Genomic DNA, 23,520 nt, shown 5'->3' on the forward strand with positions numbered 1-23,520 from the left:
ATGAATAATACCACGTTTGCACAGAATAAATCAAGCTCGTTAGAAAAGTACTCTCCACCATAATCAAACTAAACTCATTTTACTTTCATTTCAAGTTGGTTCTCAACTTCTGCCTTATAGATTTCAAACTAGTGTAGAGCCCCATCCTTGGTATTTAACAAATACACAATACAGAATATAGAATCGTCAATCAACATCATAAAAAAATTCTTTCCACCTTTAGTCAACACACCATTCATTTCACGGAGATCTAAATGTATGAGCTCTGGTGGTGCCCCGTGTCTTTCCTTTGCAACCTTGTGAAGCTTACGAGGTTGCATAGCTTGCACACATGCATGGCACATAGAGCTTTTGGCTAAAGTGAAACTCGATATTAAATCCATCTTAGCTAGCCGTGTCATACAACCAAAATTTATGTGACAAATACGTGAATGCCAATCTTCACATTCGTTCACATTAGAACGAATTTGGTTCACTGTATTATTACAGAAATCCATTGGGGAAGGTGGAACAAGCCTCCGCAATCATATCCTTTTCCAACAAACGGTCCATACCAAGATACAACTACTTTATTGGACTTGAGTACTAACTTAAACCCTTCTTTACATAGAAGGGAGCCACTAACAAGATTCTTCTTCATAGCGGGGACATGTTGCATGTTGTTTAGTTGCACGATCTTTCCAGAAGTAAACTTCAGATCTACCATGCCAACACCATGAACAGAAGCATGTGAGCCACTAACCATGATGACGGACCAATCTCGTGCAACCTGGTAATAATAGAACAATGACACATAAACACACACATGAATATTGGCTCCGATGTCAACCCACTAATCAATGGACTCACAAACTAAAATTACAATAAACAAATTACCATACCCAGTTGCCCCAACACTTTTGCTCATGGTCACATTACATACTTGGAGTCATGGCCTGGCTTCTTGTACTTGTTTGGCACTTGTTTGCCCAATGTTCCTCTGAACCACAAGTAAAGCAGCCATCTTTCTTTTTGTCTTTCTTCTTACCCTTCTTGAAGGTAGTATTCTGCTAGACAGAGTTCTTTCCCTTTAACTTGTGGAAATTCTTCTGCACCACCTTGGCAATAGAAGAACACTCTGCCACTTTCATGTGTGAGTCCTTTGCTCTCGAGTTCTTCTCAACACTTAAATGACCGGTGACATCTTCAACAGAGAATTCACGTCTCAAGTGCTTGAGAGAAGTAGCAAAGTTCCTCCATCCAGGAGGGAATTTTGCAATAATGCAACCTGTGACAAACTTGTCTAGCAATTCACACTTTAGGAGCTCCAGCTCCTTAGCGAGGCACTGTATCTAATGAGCCTGGTCTAGAACAGGGTGGTTATCAACCATCCTGTAATTATCGAACTGCTCCGTAGCATATAGTTCGCTTCCAGCATCGGTTGCGCCAACTTAGCTTCAAGCGCATCCCACAAGTTTTAGGCAACACGCATATGAAGATATGCGTCGACAAACTTGTCTCCGATCACTGTAAGACCGGCTCCCACAAAGACAGTGGTGGCCTCCCTGAGCGCCTTCTCCTATTCTAGAGCAATTGTGGATCCACAGCACCGACCCTGAACACGTTCAAAGCTGTGAGCCACAAGGTGGTCCTTGTTTGGCAACACTTAAAATGCGTTCCAGTAAAGTTTTTTGGTTTTAGTGTAGTAGATAAGCCATGAATCGAAAATTGCCTAAAATAAGGTTGTTGGATTGTTGGAAGTATTAGCACTTTCTCGAGTAGACTAATTCACGAGTAAACAGCAAGCATGGAAAATGCGGTATGCACTTCATACCAATACCTAAGCATACTAGCACGTACAGTACATAGAATCTAAATATCTATGAACATAGAATATACGGCTAGCACGAGAATGAGTAAATGAGGGATGAACAAATCATACCCTCCAGTTGTCCAAACCAACGTTGCGGCGATAGCAGCAGCCTCGACGTCATTCATGGCCTTCTTCTTGGCGGCGGCAGCGACCATGGTGTCGTTGCACAGGAAGTAGTCGAAGCAGAAGAGGATGGAGACGGGGATTGATCGGGAGCAGTCGCGCCGAGATGCTCCCCAGAAACCTTATTGTTGTTCTCTCGAGAAGGATATGGAATGATAGGGTTTCGGAGACACCTGCTCTCCCGACCAACTGTGCGTCTGGTCGATGGGATGGGATTGCTAGAAGAAGCACACTGAGAGGAACATTAGATGACTTCTAGGGTTGCACAGATAGGGAGAGAGTGAATGTATTAGGTTTATCTCCACAGGCGGTGCCTCCTTATATAGGCAGTCGGGTAGATGGGCCTTGCCAGTCCCACGATCGATTCTAGGAGCAACCACGGCTCATTCCCCAACACACGGCACACGCGTGTTGTTACAAGATTAGGCGTTGCATGGTGTGGCGTGGCGAGGCCGGCGGAGGAGGAGGAGCATGCGTGTACAACTCCTCTTCCCAAGCTCCTAATGGCATGTGCTAGAGCAACCCTTATAAAGGGGACTCACTTTTACTACTGTAGCAGTATGGTAGTAAACTTCTCACCATTTCTCGTGTACCCACATGGGCCATAGAGATTAATAAGGGTATATTGTCTTATACGGACCCAAATCCATCTATAATCCAACAATATTGTGCGTAATCCAAGAAGGAATTGAACACTATATATCGCATAAAGCTTTGTGGGATCAAACTCATCAGGTCCAACAAACTAATAGCTACAATAGAAACCCTAATATGTTGTTTTTGTAATCAAGATGAAACAATTCAACACTTGTTTCTACACTGTCGAAAATTGCTTTTGGAGATTGGCCTCCATGGTGCCCTTCAAATTTAAAATCCAAAATTCATTTTTTTTCAGTTCAAAAAATTTTGAAAAAAATTACAGATATACATCAAGGCATAATGCACAAGTGTGTAAGATTTTAGATCATCATATGTTGAAATGAGGGTTGTACAAAAAACATATTTAAGACTTTTTAACACATGATACTATTTATCATTCCATGCCTTGAGTTTGTATTTTTTATACAGGTCTCAATTCAAAGTATTTCGTCGTGAACTTTTACACACATGTACATTACATCCTTACATACATGCATGTTTTTTTCAGAATTTTTTGAAACAGAAAAATTTGAATTTTGATTTTTTTTTTCAAAATCCGGCCTCCATACAGTAGTAGAAAAGAGGGCTTTGGACCACTTGATGAAATCCCATTAGTCCTGGTTCACTTACGAACCGAGACCCATGGGAGCATCGGTCCCGGTTCATGAGGCGAGTGCGCCGGTCGGGCCTCGTGGGCCATTGGTCTCGGTTCGTCTGGCCCCTTTGGTCCCGGTTCCAGACACGAACCGGGACCAATGTGCCTCGCTCCTGACCCACAACCATTAGTCCCGGTTTTTGGCTGGAACCGGGACCCTATGTTAAACTTCAGTCTCGGTTCCGTCCACAAACCAGGACGAATGATTGGCCTATATATACCCCCTGCCCGCGAACAGAGCAGTGCACTGGTCTGTTTTTTTGGCCGGCAATGGGAGTGCTTTGTGGTGCTCTAGCTCACCTCCTATGCACATGAGGTGTTCGATGAAATGCCCAAGCCACACTTGAGCTTTCTCCTCTCAAAGCTCCTTATCCAACCTCCATTTTCCTCTAGTTTTGTGTAGCTTTGGCAGTCCGCCCGTGTCACGTCCCCGTCCTCACCGCCATCGATCACCCGCGCCCATCTCGGTGTTGGAGCTACCGTGGTTAGTCTGTTCTTCTTATCTTCTTTCTAAAAGAAAAAATTTCTTACTTGTATCATTTAGATAGATACTTGTGTAATTTTCTTACTTCTATTATTGTTTGTTATTATATAGTGTGATGGTTATGGTATCCGCCTCCATCGTCCCTCGTCCTGTCTATGATTCGGATGTGGTATATATTATCTTTTATAACTATTTGTTTTATTTAGTGTTTATGACAATTATGCCGACCAACGTGACATAGATATTTTAATCTAGGAGCTATCTGAACCGGAAATACGAACCGACATACAAATTCTTGCCGAGAAGTTAAATTTGGTTGAAAAGAAAACAATTACTTGAAAGAAAAATTACAAAGAGTTGAAGAGGAGAAGATGATATTAGAGTTGGATGTTGCCGATGTGCGTGACGATCACAAGATCAATATGAATGCAATGCGCTTGAAGATTAGAAACATTAAAAAATATGTCATTCATACTGAGGCTTGGTATCATTATGTTGTTGGATCAGTTTGTACCTTAGTTGCGGTTATGATCGCATTTGTTGTTGCATTTAAATTTAATAGTTTCAATGTATCTTCTAATTACATGCTCTAGAGAGCTATATGTTATTCAATAATGAGAACTATGTAAGAAAGTTATGTATTTATTTTGGTCACTACTGTACTTTGGCTTTAATGTGATGATGAAGTTCTATTAATTTGGTCACTTCTCTATTCATGATATGTTGTAATGGTTTTTAATACACTTTATTATATAATGCACGCATATGAACCGGCAATGGATGTACGGTGACCGACGGAACTCCGAGTATATTAAGGGCCTGCATAATTTTCTCGATGCGGCTGATGCAAACAAGCAGAATGGTTTTATGCATTGTCCATGTACTGTCTATTGGAATACGAAGGAATTCTCCGACTATAAAACCCTTCACTTCCACCAACTTCAGAAGGGTTTTATGACACACTATAATGTTTGGACCAAGCACGGAGAAAGAGGGGTTATGATGGAAGACAATGTAGAAGAAGAGGATGATGACAACTACCCACCCCCTGAATACGGTGATGTTACAATGGGTGAAGTTGAAGATCAAGAGGAACAAGACGATGTACCCGATGATGATCTTCGTTGGGTCATTGTTGATGCACATAGAGAATGAGAAAGTGAAACGGAGAAGTTGAAGTTCGATCGCATGTTAGAGGATCACAAAAAAGGGTTGTACCCAAATTGCGAAGATGACATCACAAAGCTCGGTACCACACTGGAATTGTTGCAATGGAAGGCGGACAATGGTGTATCTGACAAAGGATTTAGTTCGCTACTGAAATTCATGAAGAAGAAGTTCCAAAGCATAACGAATTGCCCAACAGTACGTATGAAGCAAAGAAGGTTCTATGCCCTCTAGGATTGGAGGTGCAGAAGATACATGCATGTCCTAATGACTTCATCCTCTATCGCGGTGCGTACGAGGATTCGAACGCATGCCCAGTATGCAGCGCATTGGGGTATAAGATTGAAAGAGATGAACCTGGTGATGTTGAGGGCCAGCGCACTGGGAAGATTGTTCCTGTCAAGGTGATCTAGTATGCTCCTATAATACCACGGTTGAAACGTCTGTTTAGAAACAAAAAGCATGTCGAGTTGATGTAATGGCACATAAAAGACCTTAAGAAAGACGGGAAGTTGAGAGCACCCGCTGATGGGTCGCAGTGGAGAAAGGTCGAGAGAAAGTTGAGCGAATTTACACGTGACCCAAGGAACGGTATGGTTTAAGTGCAGATGGCATTAATCCTTTTGGGGAGCACAACAGCAAGCATAGCACATGGCATGTGACTCTATGTATGTATAACCTTCCTCCTTGGTTGTGCATGAAGTGGAAGTTCATTATGATGCGAGTGCTCATCCAAGGCCCTAGGCCCAGCAATGACATTGATGTGTACCTAAGGCCACTAGTTGATGAACTTTTACAGCTATGGTATGGAAATGGTGTACGTGTGTGGGATGAGAATGAGAAGGAGGAATTTTACCTACATGCATTGTCGTTTGTAACCATCAACGATTGGCCTGCTCTCAGTAACCTTTCAAGACAAACAAACAAGGGATACAACGCATGCACACACTGTTTAGATGACACCGATAGTATATATTTGGACAAATGCAGGAAGAATGTGTACCTGGGGAATCATCGATTTCTTCCGACGAACCATCAATGTCGAAAGAAAGGAAAGCATTTCAAAGGTGAGGTAGATCACCGGAAGAAGCCCGCCCTCCGTACTGGTGATCACATACTTGATATGGTCATTGATTTACAAGTAATATTTGGAAAGCGTCCTCTCGAACTGTCTGTTCCGATTGACGATGCGAGACACGCACCCATGTGGAAGAATAAATCTATATTTTGGGACCTACCCTATTGGCAAGACCTAGAGGTCCGCTCTGCAATCGACGTGATGCACGTGACGAAGAATCTTTGCTTGAACCTTCTAGGCTTCTTGGGAGTGTATGGGAAGACAAAAAAAACACCGGGAGCATGGGAGAAACATCAACGTGTGCATGAAAAAGACGGCATGCATCCAAAGCAGTATGAAGGTCCTGCCAGCTACGCTCTTACCAAAGAAGAGAAGGAAATCTTCTTTGAATGCATGTTCAGTATAAAGGTCCCGTCTGTCTTCTCGCTGAATATAAAGGGAATAATAAATATGGCAAAGAAAAAGTTCCAGAACCTAAAGTCTCATGACTGCCATGTGATTATGACGCAACTGCTTCCGGTTGCATTGAGGGGGCTTCTACCGGAAAATGTTCGATTAGCCATTGTGAAGCTATGTGCATTCCTCAATGCAATCTCTCAGAAGGTGATCGATCCAGTAATCCTGCCAAGGTTAAGGAGTGATTTGGTGCAATGTCTTCTTAGTTTCAAGCTGGTGTTCCCATCATCCTTCTTCAATATCATGACACACGTCCTAGTTCATCTAGTCGACGAGATTGTCGTTCTGCGCCCTGTATTTCTATGCAATATGTTCCCCTTTGAGAGGTTTATGGGAGTCTTAAAGAAATATGTTTGTAACCGTGCTAGGCCAGAAGGAAGCATCTCCATGGGCCATCAAACAAAGGATGTCATTGGGTTTTGTGTTGACTTCATTCCTGACCTTAAGAAGATTGGTCTCCCTCAATCGCGGTATGAGGGGAGACTGACTGGAAAAGGCACGCTAGGAGCGGACTCAATAATATGTCCGGACGGGCATTCTTGGTCTCAAGCACACTACACAGTTCTACAGAATTCTACCTCGGTTACCCAATATGTCGATGAACACAAGAATATTCTGAGCTCCAAACACCCGGAGCAGTGTGACGACTGGATTACATTTGAACACATCAGGATTTTTCGCAGTTGGTTGCAGAAACGTCTCATGTGTGACAACACTGTTTCTGATGAGTTGTACTCGTTGGCTAGGGGACCATCTTCGACTGTATTGACTTACCAAGGGTACGAGATAAATGGGAATACATTTTACACAATCATCCAAAATCAAAAGACCTCCAACCAAAACAATGGTGTCCGCTTTGATGCAACAACCAAGAGGGGAAAGGACACATATTATGGGAACTTGACTATGGACATGATTTCAAGGTCCCTTTGTTTTAGTGCAAATGGATCAATCTGTCAGGAGGCGGGGTACTGATAGATCCACAGTACGGAATGACAACAGTGGATCTGAACAATCTTGCGCACGCGGAGGAACCATTCGTCCTAGCCAATGATGTGGCGCAGGTTTTCTATGTGAAGGACATGTCTACCAAACCGAGAAAAAGAAAATATAAGGAAGCGAATACATCATACGATGAGCCAAAGCGCCACATAGTTCTTTCAGGAAAAAGAGACATCGTGGGATTGGAGGGCAAGACATACATGTCTGAAGATTATGAAAAGTTTCATGAAATTCCTCCCTTCAAAGTCAAGGCTGACCCAAGCACCCTGTTAAACGATCAAGATTATCCATGGCTACGATGCAATAAGAAAAGAACACTAGCGAAGAAAAGGTGAAGAAATGAAATCCCTTTGTAACAAATGAGTTTTCGTATGAAACCCACATACTTCGAAAGAGATTGACTGTTCTATACACGAAGTGCAACAGTTTTTGCCACAACCCTCTCAACGTTTTAGCACATGCTATGTGGGTGAAATGATGATACCATGCTAACTTTCAACATTTTCAGAGTTCATTTGTAGTGCTTTTTAATTTAATGGTCATTTAGCTCAAAAAATCAGTAAAATGCGTGAAAAATACCAAATGAAGTCACAAACAGTTGAAATTGATGATGTGGCTTTGAATGGTGCATTTTGAACACACAAAAAGTCTGGAGTTCAAATAAGTTCAAAAAAATGAAATCCCTTTGTAACACATGAATTTTCGTATTAAACCTTGATACTTCGAAAGAGATTGTCCGTTTTGTACATGAAGTTCATCCAGTTTTTGCCGCAATCCTCCCAACTTTTTAGGACATGCTATGCGGGTGAAATGATGATACCATGCCAACTTTCAATATTTTCAGAGTTCATTTTTAGTGCTTTTCAATTTAAGGGTCATTTAGCTCAAAACAAATCAGTAAATGCATGAAAAATACAAATGAATTCAGAAATAGTTGAAAATTGATGATGTGGCTTTGAATGGTGCATTTGAACACACAAAAAGTCTGGAGTTCAAATAAGTTCAAAAAAATGAAATCCTTTGTAACAGATGAGTTTTCGAATGAAACCGTGATACTTCGAAAGAGATTGTCCGTTTTGTACACGAAGTGCATCCAGTTTTTGCCGCAACCCTCTCAAATTTTTAGCACATGCTATGTGGGTGAAATGATGATACCATGCCAACTTTCAACATTTTCAGAGTTCATTTGTAGTACTTTTCAATTTAAGGGTCATTTAGCTAAAAAATCAGGAAATGCATGAAAAATACCAAATGAAGTGAGAAATAGTTGAAAATTGATGATACGGCTTTGAATGGTGCATTTTGAACACACAAAAAGTCTGGAGTTCAAATAAGTTCAAAAAATGAAATCCCTTTGTAAGAGATGAGTTTTCGTATGAAACCGTGATACTTCGAAAGAGATTGTCCGTTTTGTACACGAAGTCCATCCAGTTTTTGTCGTAACCCTCTCAACTTTTTAGCACATGCTATGTGGTTGAAGCGATGATACCATGCCAACTTTCAACATTTTCGGAGATCATTTGTACTGCCTTTCAATTTAAGGGTCATTTAGCTCAAAAAATCAGTAAATGCATGAAAAATAACAAATGAGGTCAGAAATAGTTGATTTTTGTGACCTAAAAGCAAAAATAATCACTGAAAACAGTAAGCAGGAGAAAAATAAATTAAAAACAAAAAATATATATTTTTTAAAAAAAATGCCACCTACTTTGCGACCACATCCTAAATAAAACTAGAAACCCAACCAGCCTATTGGGCGTGGATTCAGGCCCGCAGTAGGCCCAATAGGCTCACACGGAGTAACAGATTAGGCTCGAAAGCGTGCAATTGAGAGGAGCTCGAGAGGTTGTGCGCAACATCGCTTATAAACCACTCGCTACCTCTCTCGGCTAGCGATGTGGGACTAAACTTTTGGCCCCGGGCAGCACCAAACTTTGGTCCAGGTTGGTGGCTCCAACCGGCACCAAAACGGACCTTTTGTCCGGGTTGGTGGATCCAACCGGCACCAATACAAACCTTTCGTCCCGATTGGAGTCACCAACCGGTACTAAAGGTCTCTTCTTCCTGCCATTTTCGGTCGGCGAAATTGACCTTTAGTCCCGGTTGGTGTACCAAACCGGGACTAAAGTGTTGCTTTGGTTTCGGTTTGAGCCACCAACTGGAAACAAAGGTATTCGTATATTGCGGGAGTTGTCAAAATTTCCACCAACTTCCATTTCCCCCCGTTCTCTCTTCGTCATCGTCGTCGCACCCGAGCCTGTCGCCATCAGCCCGCGCCTCCTGCACGAGCCCGTCGTCGCCGTCGCCATCGCTCCCGAGCCCGTCGTGGCCCGAGCCCATCGTTGTCGCCGTCGGTCACGAGCCCGTCGTCACCCCGAGCCCATCACGCGTCGTCGTCCCCGAGCCCGTCGCGTGCCGTCATCCCCGAGCCCATCACGCGTCGTCGTCCCCGAGCCCGTCGTCGCCCCGAGCCCATCGCGCTGTCGCCCCGAGCCCATCGTCGTTGTCATCGCCCCCGAGACCATCGCGCGCCGTCATCCCCGAGCCCATCGTCGTCGTCGTCGCCCCCGATCCCATCGCCGCCGTTGTTGTCGCCCGTCACCGCCCGTCGTCGCCGTCACCGTTGGCGTCGTCGCCGCAGCCCCCGAGCCCATCGCCGTCGTCGTCGTCGCTCGTCGCCCGTCGTCGTTCCGAAGCCCGCCGTCGTTCCGAAGCCCGCCATCTCCATCTCCCGATTTGCGAATCCACCGGTGACACAAGTTATAAAAATTATAAAAATATTTAGATTAGATTAAGTTACAATAGCAAATAAAGTTATAAAAATTATAAAAATATTTAGATTAGATTAAGTTACAAATTTAGTTTTTATGTTAATATTTGGGATTATGTATAAAAGTTAGTTTTTTACCTTATTTTTATTTTAGTTTTAATAAAAAGTATTTTACCGAAAAAGGGCTTCCCCCACTTTGTAATATTTGCAGAAACAATGGATATTCCAAGAGACATGGACCAAGAAGAAATTTTGGGGGATATAATCCACGGCGACGGTAATGTCCATTTTTTCTCAACGACATCGTCGATAGTCAGGAAGGAGAGTATTACGGCTCCGGTGATCGAACAATGGAGGAGGAAGGACATTATCATGATGGCTTCGGTGACTACCGAATCCCGGAGGAAGGAGACCATGATGACGGCTCTAGTGTCCGAACGGAGGAGGGAGCTATTGAAAAGTCCGGATCGAGCCAAACTTCGGTAACGAGACGAGGCCCGAAGAGAAGGTTGGGCAAGGATCAAAAGTTCACGATCACAGCACTCGCGAACGATGGCCTACCAATTGAACTCAAGTGGACCAAGGACGCATTTTCTGCTCAGTGTGGTGCTATTGCTAGGGACAACATCCCGATCAGCATCAAGCAATGGAATAAGCCTAAGGGCGATGACACCCCTGAAGGTGATTATGTCACTGATAGGAAGAAAGATGATCTTTGGAACGCGCTGAAGGGAAATTTCACCCTATCGCCAGAGAAGGATCCACAGAAGGATCCGAATAAGCCAGTTATAGAGCCACTGGTCAAGGCGTGTGCTCTTAAGAAGATGGCAGATATATTCAAGAGGTGGAAGAATGAGTTGAAATCAAAGTTTGTCGACAAAGGGAAGACTCCAGAATTCGTCGGTCAATTTGAGAAGATGAGAGATCACTGGCCCGCATTTGTGGCCTACAAGACATCGGACAAGAGTAAGAAAATGTTAGAGACAAACAAGAACAATGCTGCAAAGAAGCAGTATCACCAGCACACGGGGTCAGGTGGCTACCTAAAAGGCCGTCCATTGTGGGACAATGCTGAAAATGATATGATTGTTAAAGTGGTCCAACCACAGACATTGAACTGGCCCGACCGTTCAAGGAATTGGTTCTTCGGGGTTGGGGGAACTTTGGACCCTGAAACAGGGAAGTGTCGTTGGACGGACGAGCAACTTGCAACACACATCAACATGCTTCAGAAGTGTATCACCACAGTGCAAGAAGGGACATTCTTTCCCGATAGAGAGAAGGACGAGCTGACTGGAGCCCTAGGGAAAGCTGAGCACCCTGGACGAACACGAGGCACACCAGGCTCCGTTCCGTGGAAGGTTGGGTTGCCCGACGCAGCCGGTTTCAGAAGCCGAGAGAGAAAGAGGAAAGCGGAGCTGAGCGACATGCAGAAGATCAATGCAAGACTACAAATTCTAGAGGAAGTTGAGAGCGAGCGAGCAGCCGACCAACCATCTCAGCGGCACGAAACTACCCTAGAAGTTACCCCGCCATCTCAGCGGAGAAGCAGCATGGCTTCCACGGAGCTCGTTCAGCTTGACTTCATGGCTCCTAGCTACCCCGTGGATACTATCACGGAGTCTCAACCTTGCAATCTTTTGACGAAATACCAGAACCTCACTTTCAAGGCTGCTATCGGCTTTTGTTGCACCTCCTGAACCCAATGGAACTTTTCACTACCTTCAGATTCCACGTGGCTTTGCTATTGTGATGGTGGATGAAGTAGATGGATTTGAGCAGCTTGAGCTTGACCACCCTACAGGTGAAAGGGAGAATAACTTGGTTCATGCTGTGAGGAGTACATGTCTATGGCCGAAGGAGTACATCAAGCTTCCAAACTAGACACCTCCTCCTCCTCCTCCTCCGGCGAGTGATCAGGGCACTCCTCATCCTCCTCCGGCGAGTGACCAGGGAATTCCGGCTCCTCCGACGCGTGAGGGCACTCCGCCTCCTTATTCGGCTCCTCTTCCGCCATGTGTAGGCACTCCACCACCTTCTTCCACTCCTCCTCCGCCGCGTCGAGGGTACTCCGCCTCCTTCTTTGGCTCCTCCTCCGGCGCGTCGGAGCAGTCCACCTCCTTCTTCAGCTCCTTCTCCGCCGCGTCGAAGCACTCCGCCTCCTTCTTCGGCTCCTCCTCCAGCGCGTCGGAGCAGTCCTCCTCCTTCGGCTCCTCCTCAGGAGCGTCATAGCATTCATCCTCCTTCGGCTCCTCCACCGCCACGTTAGAGCAGTCCTCCTCCTCTAGCTCCTCCTCAGGCGCGTCAGAGAAGTCCGCCTCCTCCACAACGGAGGAAGACAGACGTCGGCGCAGCTCCGCCGAAAATTACACAAGTAAGAAAGAAGCCGCCTCCTCCTCCTTCTCTCAAGCGGAAGACAGACTCAACCGCTGCTCTGGTGGCTAGCGGTGATGCAATGTTAGCAAAACAAAGAAGTGGGAAAACAATTCCCCAGATCGGCCAACAGAAGAAGCAATCGTGCCCCCCGCTCAAGGTGTCTAGCGATATCGTCGTCGCTAATGATCCGGAGTTGCTGCCCGGTACCAATCCTGGTGATTACATTCAGGATTCAGTAATTTTTGATATAGTTGAGGTAACAAATAAAGAAACATATGAATACGTGCTCGGGAAGACTCTCGTCAAACCTAGTCATCCTCCTCTAACACCGAGGATGCACGAATTGCATGAGTGGTACATGAACATCTTCAGGGATACTGGGAAATACGCTATCTATATGAGAGTGAAAAAGATCACGGTTTCATTGGAACTTCAGTGCCGCTTGTTCAATTTGAGGAGTTATTTTAGTTATACAATCAACTAGCCCTCGACAAACAACTCCTGACTTCCTACTGTTTGTAAGTATTACTTCTATAGTTAAGTCTCTAGCTCAGCTCGTTCATTGCATGTATATATAATTATCCTCACTATATATATTATGCAGATTGAAGATCGTCGAATTAAAAAAAGCAGGAATCTTCGATGTTGGGTTCATGAGCCCAAAAGCCGTAAATTTATTGTCGGTACGAAACGAAACCAAAGAGACCGAGGTTAGCTTGCTCAACTCGTTGCTTGCAAATCAAAATAAAAGGGAAATACTCTTTCCTTGCAACTTCAAGTGAGTGTTGTTGTCTTCTTTGTATACTCGGTTTCGCTTACTCGAGGTTAAGTAAATGTAATTGATGAGTTATATATGCGTGCGCAGTTATCACTTTATTCTACTATCCATTAAGCTTGACGGGGCAAAAGTAACTGTCTTAGACTCGAGGCGTAAAGATCCCGAGGATTATGCGGACATGAATACAATGCTCAAGAAGTAAGTTGAATCAATACCGGGATCATACCGGCATGCAACTTTCGTTAATTTCCTGATATCAAGTAATCATTTTCTTTGCCTGACAGGGTTTGGAAGAAGTTCACCTCAAAGTCTCCAGGTCTAAACAAAGAGTTGTAATTTACGCACACCCCAGTAAGTAGTACTAGCTAGTTCCGCGCATCTCTAATTGTTCAAATTTTCATCAATATATCACTTGCTTATCAGTTTGACTGAACTCTATTCTCGTAAAGTGCTTGTACCAGGTAGCTGGAACTGAAAAATGTGCATACTACGTATGCGAGTTCATTCGCCTCTCGACCTTTGGGCGGGGCATCTCTAACAAACAATTTGAAGTACATAAATAATATTCACAATTTTATTTTATATATTACCATCAATTGTGTTGAGTTTTATTCATATATATGCATGCATTGACCCTCTTCTTTTAATTAGATCTAGAAGAAGCAGGATGAACCCCTATCAGATGATGGCTTACGGACAATTCAAGAAAAATTGGCGGGATTCTTTCTTGCCCACGTCATACCTAAAGACGGAGAATACCATGTGAGCTATTTGTGATTGGATCTTAGGTAGATGATGTTAGGCATTGTAAAAGATGTTATGGATTGTAAATGGTTTTCTTTATTTTCTTATTAGCTAGCGTCATGTTCTCTCTATATGTACAGTAGCTAGCGTCGACAAAGCACTCAGAAAAAGAGGACACTTCTCTCTATTATCTAACACAATACTAAATTAACCCTCCACCCCCCCCCCCCCCCCTCCATTCAAAAAAACAAAAACACAGCTCTGGCGAGATGCTGACGCTTGGATGTCATGTTGTCCCGGTTGGTGTGACCAACCGGGACTAAAGGCCCTCCTGCCCGGGCTCCCCCAGCGGCCACGTGGAGACCCTTCGGTCCCGGTTGATAAGCGAACCGGGACTAAAGATTTTGGGCTTTAGTCCCGACACTTTAGTCCCGGTTTCGGAACCGAGACTAATGAGCCTCTTGAACCGTGACAAATGAGCCTTTTGCTACTAGTGATAGAGCTCGGGAGCCAAAAGGCCCTACTACAACGTTGTCCACTTGTTAGGTTATTGTGGCCAACTATTCACGCCGCATTTAACGTGCCACCTCCCATATCGGTTTCACACTTATTTGGAACATGGTTAACTCACACTTATTTGGAACATGGTTAACTAGTGTAGAGCCAAAGACCGCAGCACATATTTAAATTGAAGTGTGTGCATTACTTTGGGCCATATGAAATTGTTGAAATGGCGTTGCCTTTAAGAGACAAAACATTACAGAAAACTTGCAGGTTATCTTGAGGGCGTCTACTTGGATCCATACGTGGTCATTACTCAGTCATACGGACCACGGAGAGCTTTGGATATTGGGTGGAACCGATAAAAGATGGTTGCACGGAATATCTACAACCAGTTTGAATGATGGTCCAACAATATCATAGTCATTTAGTCATCTTACACTATTTTTGTCGGTTGTAATAATTTTTTTATGAGATTTTCAGCTATGTTTAAGATTTTGTTTGGAGGTTGATATTTTAATAATATGGCTATGTGTAATGCACAGCCAAACAGCCTGATATATTGTTGGACCGTCATAGAGGTTGGAAGTTATCCTCCTTTTTGAAGAAAAAAGCCTGATATATTATCCAGTGTAATGCACAGCCAAACAACGGCTTCTAGTCTAGTAGCTTCTGATTTACGTGTACGAACAATCCCGTCAACACGGCAAAAAGTGGTTGAAGGCTTAACGTTTTGTTTCATTGTCAAAATTCAACATAGAAGAAATTTAACCCGTACTAAAATGGCACTGTCTATGGATGACTCCTTCTCGAGTCAAGATGGTAGTGCTTCAGCTGGTATGGTGCTAAGAAGCGTGAATGGGTCAGTGATATTTACGACATATAGAATATATTTACATCTTCAACTGTAATGATAACCTTGAAGGAAAAATTCATGCTATGATGCAAGGTATGAGGCAATTGAGCACTGGAATAAACCTGTCATTGTACATGTAGATTCCCTTAAGGGAGATACACTATCCAGTTGGGCTTACGGACATTTATCTGTTAAGATTAGATCTATTATGATACATAGAAAGTTTATTCCTATAAAAATTACTACTCCCTTCGTAAAAAAATATAAGAGCATTTAGATTACTAAAGTAATTGTCTAAACATTCTTACATATTTTTACAAAGGCAGTAGTTTTATTAACAATAATGGAGTGGGTTTCTTGTGAGGACTTGTTGTTCTCGAGATTGTAACCCTAATCTTATGAAATAAAATTGTCTTTTATCCCGCAAAAAAAGAGAGAAGAAGCTCCAAGCACACAAACCTTGGACACGTTTTATCCATTGTTCCACATTTCATATACTACACTAACAGTGGGAGACTCCAAATATTTATATCCTTCTTATAAGAAAGGACCAATTCGACATCAAAAGAAAAATAGATATGATTTTGTTTGATCACCAAAGGAGTCATACAGTTCAATGATAAAGCTCTCGTTCTCTCCATCTGGATTTTCTATTTTTTGCCGTTTTAGGAGAAAAATGCTTCGAGCGTGCTTTTCTTTATCCCGTGTATGGATCATCCGTGATTGCTTTGAGATTCATGCTATTTTTTTTAGTTGTTAAAATTTATTTTGTTTTACAATGTTTTGGTTGGCTTGATTAGTTTGGTGATGCACCATGGTTCACAACGAAACATTATGATTCACTTTGGAACCAGAGGAGAACCTAATGTAACACTCTGGAACGTGATAAATTTTGACAACATATAAAAAGTAGCATGAATCTCAAATTACAAAAATGCTAGACGTATGGATAATTATGGATGTTTTACAGATCCTTCTCTCCCCCACAACTAATCTTTCCCCCCTGATTTTCATGATGGGGTCGGCTTCCATCTAACAACCAATTAAATCTGGATACACCAGCTCATCCGTAATCCTTTGTAAAATATTCCATCTAGTAACCATCAACGGTAGATTCCCGTACGTGCATGCATGATAGAACCTCATTTCTCGTAATGTTTTACGGAGTACAGTATATATTTTGCAGATCCATGCGATCGCAAGCAAATAATACCCCCTCGTCTAAAAATACCAACTAATAATGATGATCAGATCAGATATACAAAGAGCCTGAGGGGGAGGGGGAGGGGGAGGGGGCTGCGGCGCAGTCTGCTGCGGCGAAGGTGACGGTGCCCTTGTCGAGGTCATAGCCGACGTGCATGTTCTGCTGCGCGATATTCCCGATGATGGACATAGGAGGAAACTGCCCAGACGGCACCACCACCGCCAAGCACAGGGTCCCCTCCTGCACCTCCAAGAACGTGTTCTCCGTCTTGAGCGTGACCGCCGCGCCGCCGCCCAGTTCCAGCGTCACGTCAGGGATCATCGCCGCAACCTGCCCCTCCCGTGCCCCGCTCACGTCGAAGCACAGTGGCAGGAGCTCTTCCGGCGACGGCACCCGCGGGAGCTTGACCCGCCGGGTTAGCTCTTTCACCAACGGGTCCACGAGCTCCTTCGCGAGGTACGTCAGCGTCGTGCCGGAGTCGACGATGACGGTGGACTGCTGCGGCGCCGCCAAGGTCTTGTTCCCGATCTTGACGGACCGGAGGTCGACGGTGTAGTAGGCCTTCACTTCGGATGGGATGAGCGGCGTCGTCGCCGCGCCCGGCTCCGTCACGGCCGCGCGGGGGCCGAAGTTGAGCACGGAGGAGGCGTTGATGGAGTAGGGCACGAGGCAGTAAGAGAACCTCCGGCCGAGCGACGTGTCTGCGCCTAACTGGTTGACGAGGGAGAGGTCGCCGCCGCCGAGTCCGACGAGGCCATCCCCGATGAACGAGCCGATCATGGTCGTGGAGCAGCCGAAGTTCACGTTGGCCACGCGCATCGTCCGATCGCCGCTGCGGGTGCCTTGGTCGTTGGCGAAGGTAAAGGTCTCTGTGGAGAGGAGGCCGCTCGTCTGGGAGCCGTCGCCGTACGAGTAGAGGTACCTGCACTTGGAGTCGGCGCAGGAGGCGTCGGGGAGCGCGCGGCATGCGGCCGTGCCGCAGCTCACGAGACCGAACATCGTCGAATTGGCGGAGTTGAACTGGACGCCCGGCGGCGGCGCGGACACCGGCGCGGGGGCCGGAGCGGGCGCGTGCGCGTGTGCGTGACGGGCGGCCGCCAGACCAGGATCGCCGGCCCCGTTGCTACAGTTGAGCCAGACGAGGTCGCTGCCGGTGTCGGCGATGGCGAGCATGCGGGTGGGCGGCGTGCCCACGTTCACGGCCATCAGGTACTCGAAGGGCCTGGAGGTGAGCTCGGAGACGGCACAGTCAGCTGATGGTGCGTCGGCGCGGGCGTAGGAGCGCGAGAGCGCAGCAGCGCGCAATGTGGCCTCGAGCACGCGGGCGTGCGCGCTGAGCGACGGGTCACGGTACGGCGACATGACGGAGTCACGGTGGATGAACTCCACGCTGAACCCATCGCCGCCGACGTACGCCGTGCACAAGAACACGTGCGCCATCAGGACGACGCCAACGAGAGCGCGGGATGTCGTCGTCGTAGGCATTGTGTGCGAACTCAACTGCCGGTTTGCTTCTTGAATCTTGCCGATGCTGTGCTGCTGCTGCTGCTGCTATGCAGACTATTAATAGGGAAGTTGACGTAAGATGAAAATGGTAAGTTGATTAATGGGGAGACGAATGGGGCAAGTCGGTCTGTGATCGCACCATCAGCCAGCTTCTTGCATTACTAATTACTAATTGTACGACCCTAAAAATTACTAGTACTAATTATACGTACGTGCTGCACCACGCATGGAATTCAGGGTACATTCGACTGCACCGGATTCAAAATGGCAATATTTTGGAAAGAATGTACGGTTAAATTGTTTTCACTTCACAGTCCAAACACAACCGGAACTTGGTCGCCGTTTCATCCAGATGCAACCTTGTTTCCAAACTTAACCAGCTTCACGTCTAGTATTTTCCAAACATCTGCTTCAACTGATGGTATTTCCATGCTGATAGATGAGTCGTACGTTCCATCCTTAGAAAAACAAAGTTCGTACTAGTTAGGACCAAGGCAAACGCAGTGAGATGGGTCGTACGTTCCATCCTTGAAAAAAACAAAGTCGTACTAGGTTGGATTCTAGGAGGCAAACGCAGTGAGCCAGCAACACAGAGTCGGAGAGCTCCTATTCTGCGCGTTCGGTGTCATGGAAGCCAACCGGCGCATGCTGAACGCCAAGTGGGCTGGCCCATGTGGCGAGCGCTCCACTCACCCCGCCTGATCGACCGGGGAGCTCCTATTCCGTGTGTTCGGTGCCGCGGAAACTAATCGACGCCCCGCTGGAACGCAAGTGGCCCGGCCCATGTGGCGAGCGCTCCACTCGCCCCGTCTGATCGATCGCTCGCTCGCGCGACAGGTGTTTTGTACGGTCGCGGTTCATCAATTGACTAGTCAACCGTTGATTTTAATAATAAAAAATTTCATAAAAATGAAAAAAGTTCAACAATTTTTTAAAAAAATCACCGTTTTTCAGAAAATCATCGATTTAAAAAAAGTTCATTGAATTTGAATAGAGTTCACCGGTTTTGAAAAAAAATCATCGATTTTGGAAAAAAGTTCTTCGAATTTGCAAAAAAGTACATCAAACCTGAAAAAAGTTCATCAATTTCAAAAAAGTTCATCGATTTTGTAAAAAATGTTCATTGAATATGAAAAAAGTTCACTGATTTCGAAAACAATTCATCAAACTTTAAAAAAGTTCATTAAAATAAAAACTTTAGAAAAATGATCCACACATTTAAGAAAATAAAGAAAAAACAATAAATCAGAAAACATCGAAAAAATAGCAAACAGGAAAAAACAGAAAAAGAGAATTAAATGGACGAAAGGAAAAAATTTGTCACATATATCGTGATGGCCTAGTGGTTACCGCGGTCTCAGCCAAGCATTACGTCTTGTGTTCGATCTCCCAACGTAGCATTTGTTTTTAAGCTTTAACACAGAAAATCAAAGCCAAGAGGGTCGGCCCATGCGCGGAGCGGGGGTGTGCTATGCACACGCCGTTAGCAAAAATGTTGTAAGGGGCGCCTGCAACCCTAAATAGGGAATGCCCAACGTAGCATTTGTTTTTAAGCTTTAACACAGAAAATCAAAGCCAAGAGGGTCGGCCCATGCGCGGAGCGGGGGTGTGCTATGCACACGCCCGTTAGCAAAAACGTTGTAAGGGGCGCCTGCAACCCTAAATAGGGAATGCCCAACGTTGTACCTTTGTTTTTCAAACAAAGTAGTACTCCAGCCTTAAGTAGTGAGCCCAGTGCAATATTTATAGCATCGAAAAAAATTTGTTATTGGGTTCGACCCAAGTAGTAGAAATTACAGAATCCATAAGAGTGCATCACGCTACCCTAAAAAAAATTGAAAACGCATCACACACTAGCAAGCGCCACCTGCCATCACGCCTGGATCATTGCAAATGAGGAGGAGGAGGAGGCCCTGACTACAAGAGACATGGTTGTGCGGCAGCGCACCCGGCGTTGCGTATCCTGTATGGATGTGTTTGGCTGGTGGGATGTATCATCAATTGTCTGCTTAGGTTGTTTGCTAATATAAATTGTGTGATGTACATAAATCTCAAACAAATAAAAACAAAGAGTATGTTCCGGATGGTGAACTCGGCCAGTAATTTCCAGACGAACTGTGCAACGCAGACATCAATGGGGTAATTTACTCGTAGTTTGCAAATTTTCATAACTAGATAAGAATTACTTTGCAATATTGTGGTGCCATTGATTTGATTTTTAAAGTATCAAATAATATTTGTTTTCATATCGTTCATATGGATTTGCTGATCTATCTTAATTTCTCGGATACTTCTATTTTTAGAATAATAACCTTAGCAATGGTTAGTCCAAGAACTACTTTACATTTAAGACCGACATTTCTTTTATAAAACAATTGTGGACAACTTTTTCAGTCATCTGTCTCAAGGATGTTATGTGATATATTTCTTCATATTTATGGTGTAGCCTGACATTAGACATATCTTTGCATTTTCAAGGATGTCTTGTGATAGATTTTATTATAGGCCATTAGTTGTACATGCAAAACCGTTGTGATGTGGATTCCAATTGTTTATTGAGAACACGTATACATTGATTATTATTGTTATGACGATTATACTGAAGGGCCTCAAGTATTAGTTTCGCTCTCGCACCCTAAAATCTCACGAGCGGTCCTCGTCGGGAAGCAGGTCCAACGAGGTGGAGTACACTCATTTGTCCCCGCCCTTGCCGGTGTCGGGCAGCACAACGTTGCAGAGTGCACGCCCCCAATCCAATCATAGTTCCAAAACCTCTGAGCGAACCATTATTGCTATTGACTCTGATTCTCTGCTAGATGTCCGTGAGGTACATAAAAATTGGTCTACACATACCTTTTTTTGTACCACTATCTTCATCTTCATGTACAAATGACAAGCTTGAGGACGTGCTGTTAGACGTGACCATGAGTGATCGCGCGCAACGGCTCTTGGATGAGGTTGTCAAGATGATGGATCGGTCTTATTTAGTGGTGAAATCTACGTCTTAGGCGAGGAATGCTCCCATGGCGACACTCGCTCCTCCATCGGTGCGTGATCTGGTGGCGAAGTCCGCACCTCCGACGAGGGGTGGACGGACGGTGAGGCCCTCGTCTCCCACTTCATCGACTGGTGCTGATTAAGTGGACAGAAAGCGACCATCCGATGAGCTAGATGTTGCGGCGGTCTCAACGAAGCCTAAGTCACCTCGTAGTGGTACGTGTAGCTCCTGCCACCTTGCATTTTGTTCGGAATATACCCCCTCCCCCCTTTTTTTACCTTTTTGTATTTTTCCTTCAGGTGTTGCTTGTATCACGGCCAACTTAGATGACTTTTGCTCTCATGAAGCTAGAACTCCGTGCATTGGTGAAAAGGCACGACAGGATCTTCGCCGAGGAGAGCATCGTGTTTGAAAGTCTTAAGGTTCCTCCAGCTGACTACACTTCTGCACCCAGCCTCGTCCTCCTACTTGCGAGCAAAAAGTACATTTCCTATGAGCTTGTAGATATTCAAGAGGCACCTAGGGAGTGGCCCCTTAACAAGGAACAAGTTATAGAAATGATTGCATCTGAGATAGGACCCTGGAAAAGCCGTTGTGGGAGAAGGACCCCACCTGATCTCGAGGTCGTGATTGGTCACCTCCAAGCTATGGTGGCTCGGCTTCGAGGATACGATGGGCTCGAGGTACCAGGATGGTGGGTTTCCAATACGGCGTCTTTGGAGAGGGTACAATTCTTTGCCTCTCGTCTCCATTTTGCGTCTGTTGGAGTGACGATCATTTCTGCATTAGAGTAGAATTTCTCTTGTTCTGCTTTCTCTTCTGATGTGCTTAGGTGAGAAGAGAGAAGATCAGCCAGCAGATGAAGCTGCTGCAGGACTTCGTGCCCGGCTGCAACTAGGTACGACCACATACAATTGTCCACTCATGATTTCGTAATTGTTGTTGCTAGGTTCAGTGTTGAGATCTCGGTGTGCCCAGATTTGAAACGCGGGGAAATGTTGCTTGTTTTAGGCCTCGTTCAGCACTAGCGTTTCTCATTGATCCACCGACTATTTTACCTCCTGGTACAGAGATTCTGAAAATTCCCCACATGCCCATTAGTTGCCTCGATATTGGACCGACCCATCCCCGGAATTACACGCGAATTCCTACGATACCGCGGTCTGAGGAAACGCGAGCTTCCCCTCGTGGAATTCCTCCCTCGACAGTGACGCTGCTGCACCCTTCGCCCTCGTCCCCCTCTATTGTCCACCCTCTCCGACGTTCGTCGCCTCTGCCGTCCATCCCCTTTGCCGACCCCTTCATCGCCTTCCCTTCATCCTCCGCCACGCTCGGGTTTGCCACCTCACGGCTCGTGGGCCTCAGCCTCGGCTTGGCCTCACCTCCACCGCCACCATCGCGGTCTCCATCCCCACCAAGAACACCATCGGCGCACGTACGTCCCTCCCCTCCCACCCTTTGTGACTGGCTTCTCTCCTATTTTAACTACCTAATTCCTCACTTGGGTCTAAGTTAGCTGACAGGCACGCAACCACCCACATTTTGGTTGCATTGCTCTATCAAAATTGTGCTTTTTCATCAGAGTTGAGACCTGAAAAGTTGTGTGTGTATTAGTATATACTACTATGGTACTACATTAGTAGGTAGTTAGCTAGTGGATGAACATGAAATTGGGTTTTCACTTTGTGAATGATTAGCCAGGAATGCAGAACCTTGGTCATTGCAGTTGCAGCACATGTTTTTTCAATGTTCTGCTAGTAGAGAGAGTATCAATTTCTTACAGGTGGTTGTTATTATGATAGAGTAATATACATTCTTTCTTCCAAGGGCCTCAATCGTTCGGATTGGGTATGTGGAGATGGAGATGGATGTTTAACTGAAAATGGAGCTTCAATTAAACCTAAAACCGAAGACTGTCTAAAATTGTTGCAGAAATTCAAATTTCTCTTTGGATGCACCTTGAAAATGAATGATTTAGGAGATGGTCAATAGATGGATGTCTGAATGCTCCTCTTACTTCCTAGATGATTTGCTACTGTTAATGAGATCAGTCATTCTATTTGCTTGCACGTGTACTGTATTGTACTCCACCTGGAGATTTGCAAGTTTGAAGCTATGGATGGTTCAATCCTTGTTACTGAATTATTTGCACTTGGAGTAGATGGTTCAGTCCTAGTTCCTGAATTATTTGCATTTATTTAACAGGAGAGCTCGGAGTACTTAATTACGGTAACTTCACTTGTTGTTAACTGTTGTACTATTAACTATTAACTCTGCCTATTGCTTGGTTACTTACATGCATTTTGTAGGGCATACAACTGAGGGTACCTA

General features: G+C 44.9%; 1 protein-coding gene across 1 annotated transcript; it reads right to left on the reverse strand.

Annotated features, from left to right (window-relative positions):
• Positions 1 to 16,733: 16,733 nt before the first annotated feature.
• Positions 16,734 to 18,170, reverse strand: LOC123439538 (aspartic proteinase CDR1-like). The gene has a single exon (XM_045116242.1). The coding sequence runs from the start codon at positions 18,168 to 18,170 to the stop codon at positions 16,734 to 16,736; it is 1,437 nt and encodes a 478-aa protein (XP_044972177.1).
• Between the last annotated feature and the right edge of the window lie 5,350 nt (positions 18,171 to 23,520).

The sequence above is a fragment of the Hordeum vulgare genome, chromosome 3H (assembly GCF_904849725.1).
Source record: "Hordeum vulgare subsp. vulgare chromosome 3H, MorexV3_pseudomolecules_assembly, whole genome shotgun sequence".
NCBI lineage: Eukaryota > Viridiplantae > Streptophyta > Magnoliopsida > Poales > Poaceae > Hordeum > Hordeum vulgare.

What these genes read in the sequence shown, in the direction of transcription:
- LOC123439538 (XM_045116242.1), bottom strand. Translation starts at nt 18,170, where the DNA reads ATGCCTACGACGACGACATCCCGCGCTCTCGTTGGCGTCGTCCTGATG.